Genomic DNA, 17,614 nt, shown 5'->3' with positions numbered 1-17,614 from the left:
TCATTTGCAGCTCGCAGTGTGAGTCGGGACGGTGGCGCCCTTTACCAATGTCTGCCTGCTCTTAGGAAAGGTGCGTGTCCGCTTCGGTCGCCCGGCTAGGAATGCGCCTTTCGGCTTTGACGCTTGTTAAATTTTGGGGGGCAGAAACATTAGTGAAAAAGGTGGTTGGTAAAAGTAGAGGCATGCTCTGGCATAGTTTTCGTCTGTAGTATATTGTCGTGCGAACTTGATTCACCAACGTTGATTAATATCTAGCTGACTAGCTAGCTAAGTAGGATAGCTTACTTGCTAGCCCTGGCTGTTTAGCTAGCTATCTTTTGGTGTTGGCTAAACAAGTCTAGCAGGAGATAACCCGATTGATTGTAGACAGCAACCTGTACTTTGAGAGACGAGGGGGTGGAACACGGGCCGGGGGGTTGGGAGGAAAACGACGGGGGAGACGTGAGCCAAGAGCGGCCGATGAGTTCGGACCAGGGCGGAGAGCCGCGGCTGCTGCAGGAGGAGGCTGATCCGGGGCCGAAGACCTGTGGGGAGCAAGAGACACCACTTGGGATCGGGGGAGGATCAGGCGGCATGGTGAGTTGCGGCCTCTACGCCTACTAGCTAGTTAAGCTAACGTTAGCTAGTCTACACACACCATCCCCTGCCATTGCCATCTCGTCCCACCAACTTGATTTGTCGCCTGCCGTCATTGCCCTTCTCTAAATAGGGTCATGCTCCAGTCATAGGCTGAGGCCAAGAATATTACCATATTTTCTGCAAGCTACCAATCTGATTCACATCGAGATTTATGGCTAACGTTACCATATGTTTTGCTGAATGATTGATTCGCTGTCGCTGGATACACTATGTAACGACAGATTAGCTAAAAGCATGAATATATTGTTTGACGCGTTCTTAACTATGTCCTTCAAAATTAGAGTAATGAGTAGTCCCCCAATAACTTAATTTGCCAGCTAAGCTAAATAGCCAAACTAACGTTTTTCTGCCAGTTTAGTCAGCTAACGTTAGCTACTTTGGCAGCGATTGAATTTGCTAGCTTAGCAGCCAAGCTAGGAAATGTAGCAATTTGCTGAGTAATCATTATGCAGTAACAAATGTCTATTTATTGTACTATCGATTGGAGATGGCAGGCACGGATATCGCCCAACTAGCTGTGCAACCTCACCAGTAAGCACATTTACCGAATAAAAACTAGCATAAACTAGCCTAATCTCGCCAGACTAACTAGCTAACTAACATGTATTGCAAATACCCGGCCTATGCAGCACAGCAAATATCAGCCGACTTTAATAACTGGGGCTAACGAGATACAACCAGTAAACTAGCTATCTAGCGAACACTGCACATATGTCGAGATTAATCCGAGTTGTTTCGCTAGACAGAGACAGCTTTCACTGAATTCATGTGTACAATGTAATGTTTGTTCCATATCACAATCATTTTTAAACCACTCAATCATGAACAGGATATATTGAGATGTGACAGCTGCTCTTGCTAGTAGTAGACTACGAGAAGGGTAGATCAATTGTGTAGCAGGTGGTCACTAGGAACGACCCCCAGTGGAAGGGTGCCTTTAGTATTTTTTATTTATTTCCACGTGCCACTACCTACCTAGAGTGAAACAAGATCAAATTAAAATTGACACCCCTGGCTACGGCCTATTGTCTCACACCTACTCAACATAATTGACAGCTCAACAAGAGATTTCTACGCCTGGTTGGGATTAGTGCCGAGATTTTGTAAAAATCCACCCAATCCTTTAAAAGTGTATCGCCTGGGGATCCGCACATGCTCTCGGGAAGAAAACTCATTTTAGAATGTTCTATCGATTCTGGAACACTGGGAGGAAGTGGCACGTGCCTCAAGATATCATCAGAGATGTTGAAGTGCTCACCAGCAGGGGTAGCAGGAGCAACAGACTCCTTTTATTTTTGTCGGGTTTGAGATTGACAAAGCTGTCTACCAACTGCGGTTCTGGATTTGGGTTGGCGGTAAAGCGTGCGGAAGAGAGCGCGCTCTCTGCAGATACATGTGGGTCCCACTGCCAAGGATGTAGGTGGAGAAGAGCGAGCACCGCACGTTGAACTTTAAACTACAAAAGTAAAGCATCTCAAGTTCTGCTCGCATTATATGATATGTGTCTTACATATTATTTATCAAGAAAGTATAATAAAATGATTTTATTTATTGAGGTAAGCATCTTTTATTGTTTTAAATGTAGGCCGGACAACATACTCGGGATTCGCCAGTGACTGATAGTGGTTTTGTGATCGTATTTATCAATCAGTGGTTGGAATGAAAAACATTTATGGGAATCTACCACGAATTAAATTGCGTTGTTTATGCGTCTTTCGGGTTTGTGTGTTGTGCCAATGCATAACGGAAACAAATGTAACACTTTTTTTAGGCGTTTGATACATAACAAATTCGGTTGACATTTGTATTATTGGTGTTTCAGTAAATGTTGAGCCTGTAATCCTGAATAAATGTGATTAGTTACATGATGGTTATTTTATTTGACCTTTTATTTAACTTGGCAAGTCAGTTATGAACAAATTCTTATTTTCAATGACGCATAGGAACGGTGGGGCTGAACGACAGATTTGTACCATGTTAGCTCGGGATTCGATCTGCAACCTTTTGGTTACAAGTCCAACGCGCTAACCACTAGGCTACCTGCCTGCTACATTCTGCTGTAAAATTGATAAACCAATTTGCAGCATGCACAATTTCAACGATTTTCTAATTAACTCGGTAACTGAGAACTGAGTCAATCTAGAACATAAATTCAACCGGATTTGGGTTTGTTTTGTTTTCAGTATGTGTAAATGCAAATGGTGGTTATGTCTATTTCCCTTGTTGGGTTGGGGCCAATCAGAGGAGGACACACCCGTAAAGAGAACATCCTGCTTTTATCAGAGTGTATGTATCACTGTGTATGGTGTAATGTATGGTAACATACATCATGTAAATCTATTTAATGTTGTCTTGGATTGGAGCGGCTTTATATATGCATTTTTCAATTCATACGTTCCATTGTATTTCCTGGGCCCCTGTTCCAAGGTCACCTCCAAGGGCGCAGGCCTGAACCCCAATGCCAAGGTGTGGCAGGCCCCTGCTGATGGCCCCGACGGAGCACAGTGGCCGCCGGCTGACATCACTGAAGGTGAGAAATAACATATACTATATACTGTTTAATAACATAATATTACTGTATGTACCATTTAGCAGACTTTTAACCAAGCAACTTATTGTTGCGTGTAAAGTACATATAAAATAAAAAAAATATATTATGCTCCAGTAGGAATTGAACCCACAACTCTGTCGTTGCTGGCACCCTACCTAAGAATCATAATCATATTTGGTTTATATAATACTTTTCCAAATGTTCAAAGCGCTTTTACATTGTAAGGGGATTTCATCTTATCCACCAAATCAATTCAATAAACTTTATTAGTCCACGATGAGCTATTATTGCTGACAGCAGTATACGTGATATCAATGCCACATGTACTGAAATATATATATATAATATATATAGGGCTGTTTTTATTGAGAACATCATCTCTCTTTATTGAAAAGGGCCAAGAGGGTGCAGCAGGAGACATATAGGAAGTCAATCATGGGGAACCCTGTTGCACCCTCTTTCCGTCCCAGTGCAGGCCTGTAGGCAGTTAGTATTTCAAATGGGCGACTAAATATTCTTACACTATTATTCTTTTAACTAATAAATCGAATAATAATGGTGCCCCTGTCGCTCCCACTCTCTCCCATCCAGGTTATTCCGAGTCTGTGCCCTCCACTGCTTGTAAACCGTACATGGTAGGCTTCACCACCCTGGAGGACAGCAGCTCCTCCTCCGCAGCAGCCTCAGCTGAGATCACTGTGAACGGCATGGATCCTCCAGACCTGGCGTTCACCCCTGCTGAGACTACAACTGGGACCTTGGGTTAGTTAAAGCATGATGGACTAAACTAAAGTACCCATAATCCACCATAAGATTAAGACTGTTAGTCTAATTATATCATAGCCACAAGGCTGTATGTTTCTCACTGACAAATTACAACACTGTTACAAATGCATTATCCGGGCAGACCTCTTACATGTCTTTTCGGGCCTCATGTAATTATGTAATTATCTGACATTATTGCATACTCACTGAACACATGTTGATTTGAAGGGGAGACCAAGCTGACCGAGGAACAGCCCCTCTCGTCAGAGAACCTGACAGAGTCCCTCAAGAAAGAGCTAGAGTTCTACTTCTCTCGGTGAGGACACATGTTTTAGGTTAGGTGTTCTACCTCTAGGTGAGCGTAGTTGTTCCTATGTTTGAAATGGGAGATACTACCTGAACTTGTCCAATAACTGCTTGTATTTTTTTAGTTGCAAAACATTTTACTACATTATGCCCTGCTGAATGACCCCAGAGTCATTGTGGTTTTTTTGGATAAGTGATTGTAATGAGTGTATTCCTTCGAATACGTGTGCATGGTTGATAGCATGCATCTTTTACGATTTGACCTTTGTCCCTCGTTTGTTGTGTAGGGAGAACCTGTCCAAGGACCTATACCTGATGTCCCAGATGGACAGTGACCAGTTTGTCCCCATATGGACCATCGCCAGCATGGAGAGCATCAAGGCCCTCACTACTGACATGGAGCTCATCCTGGACGTGCTCCGATGTAAGGGGACTAAACCTTTCTTTTATTTGTATTTTTCCCAACTTTTTTTGGAACCATGTAACTTGGTCCCAAATCTGTTTCGTCTTTTCTTGCCAACTCCTATGGCAATACCGTGACCATAGGAGTCGGCAAGACTGCACAAACAGTTCTGTGACCACGTGGGCTTGTGATCGAATGGTACGTTTTCTTTTTAAACGCACCTAGGGCAATACGTTTATGGCAGTGTAGAAGAGGGATGGACCCCCCCCACCCCACTACAATGCTAGTTACTGTATGTGGATCGATAATGATGTCATTTGTGTCCCTGAGCCTGACATGCTTGTGGTTCTCAGCCTCTCCAATGGTTCAGGTGGATGAGCAAGGAGAGAAGGTGCGTCCTGATCACAAACGCTGCATCATCATACTGAGGGAGGTTCCTGAGACGACACCTGTAGAGGTAAGACAACCATGTTAGTCATGTTATAATCAATATACAACCATGTTACAGGCATTGTCTTATTGAAAAAGGTGAATTGGTGTGAGTACACCTCCGTCAATCACAACGCTGGCACATTTGCTGTATTTAATCTTATTTGCTGTATTTAATCACATTTTTCTTCTTTGTTCCCTAAGGAAGTGGAGGCTCTCTTTAAAAGTGATGACTGTCCGAAAGTCATTAGTGTAGAGTTTGCGCACAATAACAACTGGTACATCACATTCCAATCTGACACTGATGCTCAACAGGTAGGTTTGATCTGATTGGTTTATAAAGCAGTGTTAACAGCTTAATGCCCATTACACCAATCAGAAGCCTTATCAGAATTACTTCCTGTCTGAGTCTTTCTGTCCTTTTCAGGCACACAGATATCTAAGAGAAGAGGTGAAAACATTTCAGGGAAAACCTATCATGGTGAGTTGCATTATAACACTATCAATCACTTGCAAATTAAGTCTGCAATTTCCCTCAACTAGCACATCCCTTTATTGATCTCTCCTCCCTTCCCAATTATGTTGTGAAGCCAAAGACACATTTCACAAGTTTATAAAAAAACCCGTTATACTCCTTCCTTCCAGGCGAGGATAAAAGCCATCAACACATTCTTTGCTAAGAATGGGTACCGTAGCATGGACAGCAGCCTGTACACAGCCCAGCAGTCTGCCCCGACCCAGACCCAGTACAACCCTAACCTGTACATGCAGCACGTGTACAGCCCTCAGCAGCAGTACCCTCTCTACGGCATTGTACCACAGACCTGGACAACCTCTCCTACACCCTACTTCGAGACTCCGCTGGTGAGCATCGTAAACTTTATCCTTTTAAATGGTGTTATAAATAATATTGAAAATATTTGGTGAGATGCAGAACGCTATAAATTAATCCTAGTAAATTGTGTTAACTGTAATTTAATTCATTTATATAGGTTAGTCTTGGTAACTTCTCTTGATGACATTTCCAATCAAAAAATATTTAAAGTTATTGCTTATTCAACATTGATCTGTATAAAGGGGATTGCTGTACACTGCGGCTGACCCTGTGCTTCCAATCCATCTGTGTGTGTTAGGCTGATCAGACAAAAAGGAGAAATTCTGTTTAAGAAAAAAAAAAATATTATTTCCCCATCTCTTCAGGCACCCTTTCCCAACAGTGGCTTTGTGAATGGATTCAGTTCTCCTGGACACTACAAGACTGGCAACAACTCCCTCCACATAACTCGCCCCTTCAACAGAAACCGGTACGTTGAAAGTTGGTCTAGTATTCTCTGAAGTGCAATGAGTTTCTTTCTGTGGGTGAATCTGCTTCGAACCCATGCATGCCAGTTTGTGAGTGGGGTAAATGGTTAAACCATAGGAACATTGGTGACTTGAAAAGGACTTTGATATTTTGTTTTTAATTCTCTGTAGAGCAAGGCTTCAGCCACACAGAAATTGTAGATTGAGGGTGTTTTTTTAATTCAAGATTATCTATCAAAAGCACACAGTATGTCTGCCGTTAACTTTATGCTGCTCATCCAAAAAGGGTTGACTTGGGTTGAACTTTTGACTGACAGTTGATGAATGCATATATTCATGTTCATGAGTCTGTGGCCGTCAGATATACAGTGCCTTCGGAAAGTGTTCAGACCCCTCGGCTTTCTCCACATTTTGTTACGTTACAACCTTATTCTCAACTTTGATGAAGAATTTTGTTAATTTAATAATCTACACACGCTTTTATTTCACCTTTATTTAACCAGGTAGGCTAGTTGAGAACAAGTTCTCATTTACAATTGCGACCTGGCCAAGATAAAGCAAAGCAGTTCGACACATACAACAACTACACAGAGTTACACATGGAGTAAAACAAACATACAATACCCCATAATGACAAAGCGAAAACAGGTTTGTAGAACCTTTTGCAAAATGTATTAAACATAAAAAAAAAAAAACAGGACCTCCGGAGTGGTGCAAAGGTCTAAGGCACTGTGTCACAGTGGTAGCTGTGTCCCTGCAGATCCTGGTTTGATTCCGGTGTCGCAGCCGGGCGAGACCTGGAGACCCATGAGGCGGTGCACAATTGTCCCATTGCGCTCTAGCGACCAGCTGTATGGTGTCTTATTCTGACATGTTGGTGCGGCTGGCTTCCGTGATTGTGTTTCAGAGGACACACGGCTCTCGACCTTTGCCTCTCCCGAGTCCCATCGCTCAAACTCCCGTACGGACAAGACTAACTACCAATTGGATACCATTGGGGAGATAAAGAGCAAAAACTGTAAAACAGATAACATATTTGCATAAGTATTCAGACTCTTTGCGATAAGACTCAAAATTGAGCTCAGTTGCATCATGTTTCCATTGATCATCCTTGATATGTTTCTACAACTTGATCGGAGTCCACCTGTGGTAAATGCAATTGATTGGACATGATTTGGAAAGGCACACACTTGTCTATATACTGTAAGGTCCCACAGTTGACCGTGCGTGTCAAAGCAAACACAAGCCATGAGGTCGAAGGAATGGTCCGTAGAGCTCAGAGACAGGATTGTGTCGATGCACAGACCTGGGGAAGGGTACCAAAACATTTATGCGGCATTGAAGTTTCCCAAGAATACAGTGGCCTCAGTCATTCTTAAATGGAAGAAGTTTGGAACCACCGAGACTCTTCCTAGAGCTGGCTGCCTGGCCAAACTGAGCAATCGGGGGAGGAGGGGCCTTGTTCAGGGAAGTGACCAAGAACATGGTCACTAACAGAGTTCTTAAAGACTCTCAAATCATGAGAAACATGATTCTCTGGTTTGATGAAACCAATATTGAACTCTTTGGTCTGAATGCCAAGCGTCCTATCCGGAGGAAACCTGGCACCACCACTGCAGTGAAGCTAGGTGGCAGAATCGTGCTGTGGGGATGTTTTTCAGCGGCAGGTACTGGGAGACTAGTCCGATTCGAGGGAAAGATGAACAGCGCTGTCCTTGATGAAAACCTGTCCAGAACACTCAGACTGGGGCGAAGGTTCACCTTCCAACAAGACAACGACCCAAAGCACACAGCCAAGACAATGCAGAAGTGAGTGGCTTCGAGATGAGTCTCTGAAATTTCCTTGAGTCGCCCAGCCGGAGCCTGGACTTGAACCCGATCGAATATCTCTGGAGAGACCTGAAAATGGCTGTGCAGCAACGTTCCCCATCCAACCTGACAGAGCCTGAGAGGATCTGCAGAGAAGAATGGGAGAAACTCCCCAAATGTGCCATGCTTGTAGTGTCATTCCCAAGCAGAATCGTGGCTGTAATCGCTGCCCAAGGTGCTAAAACAAAGTACTGAGTAAAGGGTCTGAATACTTATGTAAATGTGATATATTTTATTTAAAATAACAATTTCTAAACCTCTTTTTGCGTTGCCATTATGGGGTATTGTGTGTGTGTGTATATTGATGGGGGGGGGGGGGTTTAATTCATTTTAGAATAAGCCTGTAACTTAATGTGGACTAAGGGGTCTGAATACTTTCTGAATGCAGTGTATATGCCATTTAGGCTTCCATAAAAACAAAGAGGATGCATTTCAATATGAGTAGTTTATGGGTATTACTGACTGAACCGCTCCCTGTTCTCTTACGGTCTGTCCCCACAGTGTCCCCCTCTATTCAAGAAAGAAAGTAATAAATACCTTCAGGTACAGCCATTATACTGTCTAGAATCAGCTTCATCGCTTTGTCAGTTCATAACAGTTCAGTTTTAACCCATCTCTTACCATACCAGTCGACAACCTAATGGCAAAATCTAGAACTGGGCCCAAGCCTTGGCTCTAAGAGCAAGATTTGTCCATTCATAACATCTTATAGTGGTTTATAACAGTACAGCTCATTAACTTTACCATAATCAATGTTAAGATACAGTATGTTCTAGAATTTAACTCATTTGACCTAACTTATAGACGCTGTTTTATATGAGCGACTCTAAATTGGCCAGATCATAGTTAGGCTAATTGACCTAGCAAGCCCTCCATTTAGTCAACTGTTCTCTCATCATCCTGACCATCCATCCATCTGGTTTCTTTTCATTTATCTCTTAAGTTTAATTTAGAGGTTTCATTATTACAGCTGTACTTTGGTAATGTAGTCATGTTACCAAAAACATGTCCTTTACTAAGAAGTGAGTGAGATCCTATGACATCTGATTCATATGATGACTGTATAAATAAGACCACTTGCTTCTGTAGCCAGGGCAATGGAGATTTGGTCAGTCCAAAATATTTGGCTGGTACATTTTAATTTGTCAACTGCCATTTCAACCTGAATTAAAAAGTAATCTAATTTGAGCTGGAGAACTGGTACGGGAAGCCACTTGTTAATATTGTATGGTGGTTTACATTGAGAAATGCATCCACTGCTTTTTAACAAATAAACTCAGCAAAAAAAGAAACATCCGCTCACTGTGAACTGCGTTTATTTTAAGGAAACTTAACCCGTGTAAATATGTGTATGAACATAACAAGATTCAACAACTGAGACACAAACTGAGCAAGTTCCACAGACATGTGACTAACAGAAATGGAATAATGTGTCCCTGAACAAAGGGGGGGTCAAAAGTAACAGTCAGTATCTGATGTGGCCACCAGCTGCATTAAGTACTGCAGTACATCTTATCCCCATGGACTAAACCAGATTTGCCAGTTATTGCTGTGAGATGTTACCACACTGTTCCACCAAGGCATCTGCAAGTTCCTGGACATTTCTGGGGGGAATGGCCCTCACCCTCCGATCCAACAGGTTCCAGACGTGCTCAATGGGATTGAGATCCGGGCCCTTCGCTGGCCATGGCAGAACACTGACATTACCGTCTTGCAGGAAATCACACACAGAATGAGCAGTATGGTTGGTGGCATTGTCATGCTGGAGGGTCATGTCAGGATGAGCCTACAGGAAGGGTACCACATGAGGGAGGAGGATGTCTTCCATGTAACGCACAGCATTGTGATTGGCTGCAATGACAACAAGCTCAGTCCGATGATGCTGTGACAAACCGCCCCAGACCATGACGACCCTCCACCTCCAAATCAATCCCTCTCCAGAGTACAGGCCTCAGTGTAGCGCTCATTCCTTCGACGATAAACGCGAATCCGACCATCACCCCTGGTGAGACAAAACCGCGACTCGTCAGTGAAGAGCACTTTTTGCCAGTCCTGTCTGGTCCAGCGACATTGGGTTTGTGCCCATAGGCGACATTGTTGCCGGTGATGTCTGGTGAGGACCTGTCTTACAACAGGCCTACAAACCCTCAGTTCAGCCTCTCTCAGCCTATTGCGGACAGTCTGAGCACTGATGGAGTGATTGTGCATTCCTGGTGTAACTCGGGCAGTTGTTGTTACCATTCTGTACCTATCCCGCAGGTGTGATGTTCAGATGTACTGATCATGTGTAGATGTTGCTACACGTGGTCTGCCACTGCGAGGACGATCAGCTGTCTGTCCTGTCTCCCTGTAGCGCTGTCTTAGGCTTCTCACAGGACGGACATTGTAATTTATTGCCCTGGCCACGTCTGCAGTCCTCAAGCCCCCTTGCAGCATGCCTAAGGCAAGTTCACACAGATGAGCGGGGAACCTGGGCATCTTTCTTTTGGTGTTTTTCATAGTCAGTAGAAAGGCCTCTGTAGTGTCCTAAGTTTTCATAACTGTGACCTTAATTGCCTACCGTCTGTAAGCTGTTAGTGTCTTAACAACCGTTCCATAGGTGCATGTTTATTAATTGTTTATGGTTCATTGAACAAGCATGGGAATGTGTTTTAAACCCTTTACAATGAAGATCTGAAGTTATTTGGATTTTTACGAATGATCTTTGATAGACAGAGTCCCGAAAATGGGACATTTCTTTTTTTGCTGAGTTTACATTTGTAAGAATCCGACCATAGCAGAAACACACAATGAAAGTGTCACGTTCTATTGTACTCTTATGCAAACACTGGTTGGATCTTAAGACGAAAACATTGATGTTCATAGAGGAACTGCAGGCTGTAGAGATTAGGTCTGGTGCGCTCCTCTCCCTCTCATTGAATTTATTTATTTATATTTTTATATATATATATATATCTATATCTGTCCTGATGAGCGCTAAGATTGAAATCTGAAGGTTTTCATGTATGGATTGGAAAAAACGAACCAATGGAAGGAAGCGGAAAAGAGGAAGTATTGTAATAATCTCTTACCAAGTTCATATTTTTGTGGTTTTCTTTGCTTGCCTCTGTATTTGTCATCAGGAGTTGGCCAACATACTGCATGCTATTATTTTATTGCCCACCACATATTCCTGTCCCAGTTGTGCCAAGATTAGCCTCTAACTCTGGGTCGTATTCATTAGGGAACACCGTAGCAAAACGTTTTGCAACAGAATTACATTTTTCTTTTTGGTTTCGTACTGGAAGTCCCTCCCTGTTTGTCAGTTTTCTGTTTGGGGCCTATTGAATACGACCCAGATGTATCTAAACCTGGTCGGATCTGTTATCACATCTCCTTCGTCCTCCAGGAACCATGTGAAACCCCAGGTGGGGAGACCAGGTGAAGTGACCCCTACATCTGTGGCCCCTGTCCCCTTGGAGAGCTTGACTGGCCTGAGGAGCCCTCAGCCCCCCACCACCAACCCTGGGCCCCTCCAGACCCCTCCGGACCCGACCTCAACCTTCCCCCACCTCTCCTCCACCTCCTCGGACCCCAATGATGACGGAAGCATGTCTGTACGTGGAAGGTGAGCCTGACACTATTATTAACCTTGGTGTTTTAACTGGTAAAAATTATCTGGACCCGATGTTTTGACGTAACACACAGTGAGGTATTGTTCCCCCATATTGGAACAATGAAGTTGGGTTTTTGAAGTGGTGAATTCCTCTGAGTCATCTCAGACCTAGTGATGACAACTTGATGCACAGGAGGGAAATCAGGCTGTGGAGTGAGAATGGTTTTAGGATTATTTCTCCTCTACCTCTGCTCCCCCCCTCTACCTCTGCTCCCCCCCTCTACCTCTGCTCCTCCTCTCTACCTCTGCTCCTCCTCTCCCCGAAGCTATTATCTTCTACACCTGTCCCGATGAGGGCTAAGATTATGAGATCTGAAGGTCTGAGATGGAGAATGTAAAACCAACCAGTTTACAGAGAACCAAGTGTACAAATTTCAGCACCATCTCTAAAAGAAAAGCATCTCTTCTGTCCTCCATTACAGAAGGACGACATACAGAGGCACGCGAAGGAGGAGAGAGGATGAGCGGATCACGGTAACGTTACAAAATTAACTACAGTAACTATGTAGAGTTGGCGTTTGCATAACGTATTTAATTAGGACCAACCCGGTTATCTACTTCCTGGTGCATGTCTGTTGTTTTTAAGCTTATGGTTTAATGGCTGTTACATTGTGTGGATGTACATTGAGTTTTATGGTGCAAAATGAGTTTCCTCATTGAGGGCATTAACATGTTCATAATGTTCTCTCTTGGTCCTTCCAGAGACCCGTCCCTCTGGCTGAGGTAAAGGTGGCGCCCCCTAAGTTTGACCTGGCTACTACTAGTTTCCCCCCGCTGCCGGGCTGTGTGGCCAGTACCCAGGGAGAGCCCCTACTGGAGAACAGGATGTCTGACGTGGTGCGAGGACTGAACAGGGACAAGGTAAACACTGGATCCCTGTGGTTGTTCATACCTTAATACTGAGATGGATACAATTAACTTAGACTGTTGTATAAATCACACTTTGACACATCAATGGAAAATGGGAGTTACACATGCAGATCAAGTCATATGCTCACTTCAGTGTGCCCTCCTCTCTGTAGACAACGGAACTAGCCAACAAGGAAGTGAGTGCCGCCCCAGGACATGAGGAGGCAGTGTCTGTCTCTAGTCTTGTTCAGCCTACAGCCAAACTTGCTGTACACCCTCAAGCACCCCCCGCCCCTGTCCCAGCCCCCAGGTAAGGAAACAGGCTGAAGTCTGCTCATTTTTTTTGAGGGTCAGTTGTTCCGTCATTTCACGTACTCTTTGTTTAGAGACTAAATGAATACCTACGAGTGGAAAGTATTCTACGTCTTAGGCCTATCAGCTGGTCATTCTGCTCCTCAGCATTTTCATGTAAAGGTTGAATTGACTAGAATCACGATATGTAGAGGTCAAACAGGGAGGTACAGGTCTGCCTCAGTCCTAATGGTGTTTTTAATTTTCTTCTGTAGCGTACCACATCAGGAGAAGAAGTGGGATAGGGTGGCAGAGCCCTCAGCCCCCAAAGTCACCCCACATAGACGTGCTATCTCTGGGGCCAACCCAACCGGACCCCCCTCCACACAGCCAGCTGTGTCTGGCCCCAAGCCCCAACCCAGAACAGTGTCCTCTACACCAGTTACACCGAGCACCCTGGCCTCTACTACCACCACCACCACCACCACTACTACCCCTGCACCACTGGTAAGACACCATGGATAATACTGGACCTCTACTCTAGCCATTTACACATGATTGGAACTGTGTTAGATAACGATTGCTTCTTTGTCTTATGAAATGTAATTAATTTCCCTTCTCTGACCTTAGCCCAAATATCTACATCTAACTCTTTTTTAAAAATTCTCTCTTCTTCAGGAGCCCCGCAAGCTCAGCTATGCCGAGGTGTGCCAGCGAGCCCCCCCTCCAGGCCCCCCAGCCTCGGCCTCCTCCACACCAGCCCAGCCGCTGCGTGAGCAGCGTGTCAACAAAGCAGAGGAGCCAGGATCCAGCTCCACCACCAGCCCAGACGACCACACCAGGGGAGATCGGCAGGACAAGGCCCAGGAGAGGGATGGGGGCTGGGAGTGCAAGGAGAGCCGACCACGTGACCGTGACCATCGAGACCGTGACTCCCGGGATGGACGGTACTACCGCAACAATGGACCCCCCAGACAGGGGGGCTCTGGGGGCCTCAAGTTCCATGAACAGAGACGGGGTCCCCAACTGGCCCGACGCAGCTCCCCCCAAGGATGCCCCCGACACACTGGCAAAGAGCAGAACATCCCCCCGGTATCGCCAAAGTAAAACTTCTGATATGACTGATGAAAACAAACAAAAGTGTGACATATATGGATATATATATATATATATAAAGAAAATCAATGCATATAAAAGTAACAACCTTAGTGGTAACCCCCCCCCTCCCCCCCCTCCCCTGCCTCCTGGAACATTGTCCCAGAGAAAGAAAGAAAAGCTTTGTTATTGAAGTTATAATGGAAGCCTGGGGACATCCAGGAGAAAGAACCAACATCTAAACAAGGATCAACTAACTTTCGGAGTGATATGAAAAAGGAAAAAATATATCATTTAGGCCTCGTAAACAAATCTATTATTAGCCCAATTTAAAATCGGTGATTTATTTGGAGTTAGTTTCCTTTGCCTCTCTGCCGGGGAGAGGTTGTACACTGGGCCCTCTACATTTTTTAAAAGATTTTAAACAATAGATGTTGGTCTACAAGGAGCATATGCACTAAAGAACTTAACATACATGCATATGTTGTGTACATAACAAAGATATCACTAACAACGACTATCTTTTTTTTTTTTTCCTTTGCTGTACGTTCGTCAAGGATGAATGACTGACTGAAATAAGATGTGATTGATTGAGATCTGTTTTTTGCTTCGATTTGTTGCTAAGCAAACAGATTGGAACAGAGTGCTACAGTTCAGTTCATTGGTTTTCATGGAACAAATGAACAGCTCATTGGGATTCAAGAATCGAACTACCTGAAATTGGCCAGTTAGACATGATCCTCTTAATAATGTTTATTCATGAAAAATGTTAATGATATGAGCGTTGTTAATGATTGGCTCACCTATGTTATCAGTAAAGAATTCTACCAAAATAATTGGTAATAATGAAGTTACAGTTGTATGCCCCGCCCCCCCCCCAGCTGTCTATGTGGCATATACAGGTAACTGCCAAAATAAAGGAAACCCCAACATAAAGTCTCTCTTAATAGGACATTGGGCCACCACGATCTGCCAGAACAGCCTCAGTGCACCGTGGCATCATAGATTCTCCAAGTGTCTGGAACTGTATTGGAAGGATGTGACACCATTATTCCACAAGAAATTCCTAATTTGGTGTTTTGTTGATGGTGGTGGAAAACGCTGTCTCAGGCGCCACTCCAGAATCTACTATAAGTGTTTAATTTGGTTGAGATCTGGTGACTGACAGCCATGGCATATGGTTTACATTGTCAGTGCTCTGTGGATGGGGGCATTGTCATCCTATATTGGCATAGCCATGGTAGCCAAAATAATGGCCTGGCCAGTACTTATTTATTCAACCTTAAGTGTGATGGGATGTTAATTGCTTAATTAACTCAGGAACCACACCGGTGTTGATCTCATTTACTTAAGTGTTTCCCTTATTTTGTCAGCTAACTGTATGTGACTCTGCTTTGTTGTTGCAAACTGAGGTCCACTTGGGGTAAGAGCATTCCTCAGCCTGTTTAGATCGCAGTTTCCTGTTCATTTTCAAGTTATTTCATCTCTTATATTCATTTCCTGATATATTTGTATTTGGAAACCTAGGAAATTATATGTTGATGGGTGCCAGTCTGTTTCTGCCTTTTACTTATGGAATTGTCATGTTTGGCTTGACATTGACAACAATGGGGTTGGTAAGAGCACAAATAGATCTGGGACCAGGCTGGAAGGTTGACACGGTCAAGTGCGCCTGAATGGTCTTGGCAAGATCTGTTTGGTTTCTACCCACATCAATGCAGGATATTCAGGTTTAGCAACTAATTTTTGTGTATTGTAAAAAATACATTTAAAAAATATTGTTTAGAAGTATCAGATTGAGGTAGGGGTAGTGCAGTGTTTCCCAAACTCAGTTCGGGTGCACGTTTTAGTTTTTATCCTAATGCCACACGGCTGATTTCAAATAATCAAAACTTGATGAGTGTAATTTCAATTGGCTGTGTAGTGCTAGGGCAAAAACCAAGATGTGCTCCCGGGACTGGTTTTGGGAACCCTGGGCTAAAGAGTGCTGTTAACAGAGATGGATTTAGCTAGCCTATATAGTAGATTTGGCAGCCAAGTAAAGGGTTAAACAATCAGACCATTTTCATGTGCTATGTGTCAGCTGCCTATAGTTCTAGTTGACGTGGTAGGGTAAGCTCTCTGTGTCCCAAATGGCATCCTAGTCCCTATATATATAGTGCCCTAACTTTTGACCAGGGCCCTCGTTGAAAGTATTGCACTAATATAGGGACTAGGATGCCATTTGGGACGAACACGAGTTGAAAGGTCGGCTTAGTAATGTAGTCCTTCAGGGGGTAAACTCTTTGTCCCAGTTGAACTGAAGAGGTGTCGTATCCTATGCTGTATGGTATTATTATTATTATTATTAACCCTTTGCTAGAGCCGTGTGTGGACGACTGTATTGGTTCTAATGCTGAACATCCAGAGGAAGGGAGGCTGACTTTTGTCAAAGATGGGTATCTACCACCATATTGTTTATTTTTAGGGTGAGTTTGCAGTTCTAAAATTGGATAAAAACAGACAGAAATTTGACGTGAGGATTTTCAGTTTGGACTGTACAACATTATTTTACTTAAATTTTATTTATTTTAATCCTACTGTTGGTTGGCTGGTTTCCCCAAGGTGTGTGTGTGTGTGAGTGAGAGCGAATTGGCAAAGAAGCACGCAGATGATGACATTGTATATTGTTTGAGATTTCAGCTGAGAGAAATACTTGATGCATTGACTTTGGGTTTTGTAATACCGTTTATAATTGAGTTAATCACTCGCTGAGGCTGTTTATTCATGAATGAGTTGTGAGCAGCTAGGGATGTAGTGTGGTGATGCACTAACTTGTTTTTAAAAAGAATCTTACTGTTCAAGTAATGTGAAAAGAATTTTAGAAGCATATGGTAATGATATTAATGTTGACAAGCTTGAGAATCTACAGGAATAGTTTTTTCTTTTTTTTTTCTCCATAATGTTTTCAGTAGAATTCTTCTGTAAATTTGGGGTGGCAACAAGCAAATATAGCAACGGATTGATTTTAAGTGTTTGAGACACTAAATTCTAGAACTCTGTATGAAACGTCACCCAAAAAAATAAATTATTTTGATTTGGCCTTTTGAGTTCAGTTTATTTTATTTTTTGTGTGTGTGATTTATCAAAGTATGTTATGTTCCTAGTCCAGGCACTATACGTCTGCAATAACCAAGATTAGTCTCGCGTCTGGATTACGGCAACTCTGTGCTGGCTGGGCTCCTAGCTCCCGTGCCATCATACCCCTGAAACTCAACCAGAATGCCACAGCGTGCCTGTTGTCAACCTTCTCAAGTCCCCCCGCTCCTTTGCAGTCACCGCTGGCTCCCAGTAGAAGCATGCATCCAGTTTCAGACCCTGATGCTTGCCTACTGTGCAGCAAGGGTTACGGTCAGTTTATGGTCAAACCTACACCCCAACAAGAGCGCTCCATTTTGAGTCTCTCTGAATAATAGTGCTA

The 17,614-nt window shown here is 43.6% G+C and overlaps 1 protein-coding gene across 4 annotated transcripts; it reads left to right on the top strand.

Moving 5' to 3' along the window:
- Window positions 1-6: 6 nt before the first annotated feature.
- On the top strand, window positions 7-17,236 carry LOC110532737 (la-related protein 4). Of its 4 annotated transcripts, none has more exons than XM_036988806.2 (16): window positions 7-576; window positions 3,067-3,169; window positions 3,782-3,952; window positions 4,184-4,271; window positions 4,549-4,685; window positions 5,018-5,121; window positions 5,298-5,408; window positions 5,521-5,574; window positions 5,739-5,957; window positions 6,294-6,397; window positions 11,653-11,871; window positions 12,342-12,393; window positions 12,622-12,780; window positions 12,942-13,078; window positions 13,335-13,566; window positions 13,738-17,236. In XM_036988806.2, the coding sequence occupies exons 1-16, from the start codon at window positions 460-462 to the stop codon at window positions 14,164-14,166; spliced, it is 2,436 nt and encodes an 811-aa protein (XP_036844701.2). In that variant the 5' UTR covers window positions 7-459; the 3' UTR covers window positions 14,167-17,236. The 4 variants fall into 4 exon arrangements, with proteins under 4 accessions (XP_036844701.2, XP_036844702.2, XP_090041886.1 ...); XM_036988807.2 differs by lacking the exon at window positions 7-576 and adding an exon at window positions 1,974-2,195; XM_090185760.1 differs by lacking the exon at window positions 7-576 and adding an exon at window positions 2,025-2,103.
- The last annotated feature ends 378 nt before the right edge of the window (window positions 17,237-17,614 follow it).

This window comes from Oncorhynchus mykiss, chromosome 9 (assembly GCF_057628025.1).
Source record: "Oncorhynchus mykiss isolate SJ-2025 chromosome 9, ASM5762802v1, whole genome shotgun sequence".
NCBI classification, from domain to species: domain Eukaryota; kingdom Metazoa; phylum Chordata; class Actinopteri; order Salmoniformes; family Salmonidae; genus Oncorhynchus; species Oncorhynchus mykiss.
Note: the sequence above shows the minus strand (reverse complement) of the source record. Positions and strands in the feature narration are given on the sequence as shown.

Excerpts from the sequence above, each read along its gene's own strand:
- LOC110532737 (XM_036988806.2), top strand. The coding sequence starts at position 460 with ATGAGTTCGGACCAGGGCGGAGAGCCGCGGCTGCTGCAGGAGGAGGCT. Across the intron at positions 5,122-5,297 it reads CTGAGACGACACCTGTAGAG|GAAGTGGAGGCTCTCTTTAA; the intron begins GTAAGACAACCA and ends TTGTTCCCTAAG. Across the intron at positions 13,079-13,334 it reads GCCCCTGTCCCAGCCCCCAG|CGTACCACATCAGGAGAAGA; the intron begins GTAAGGAAACAG and ends TTTCTTCTGTAG.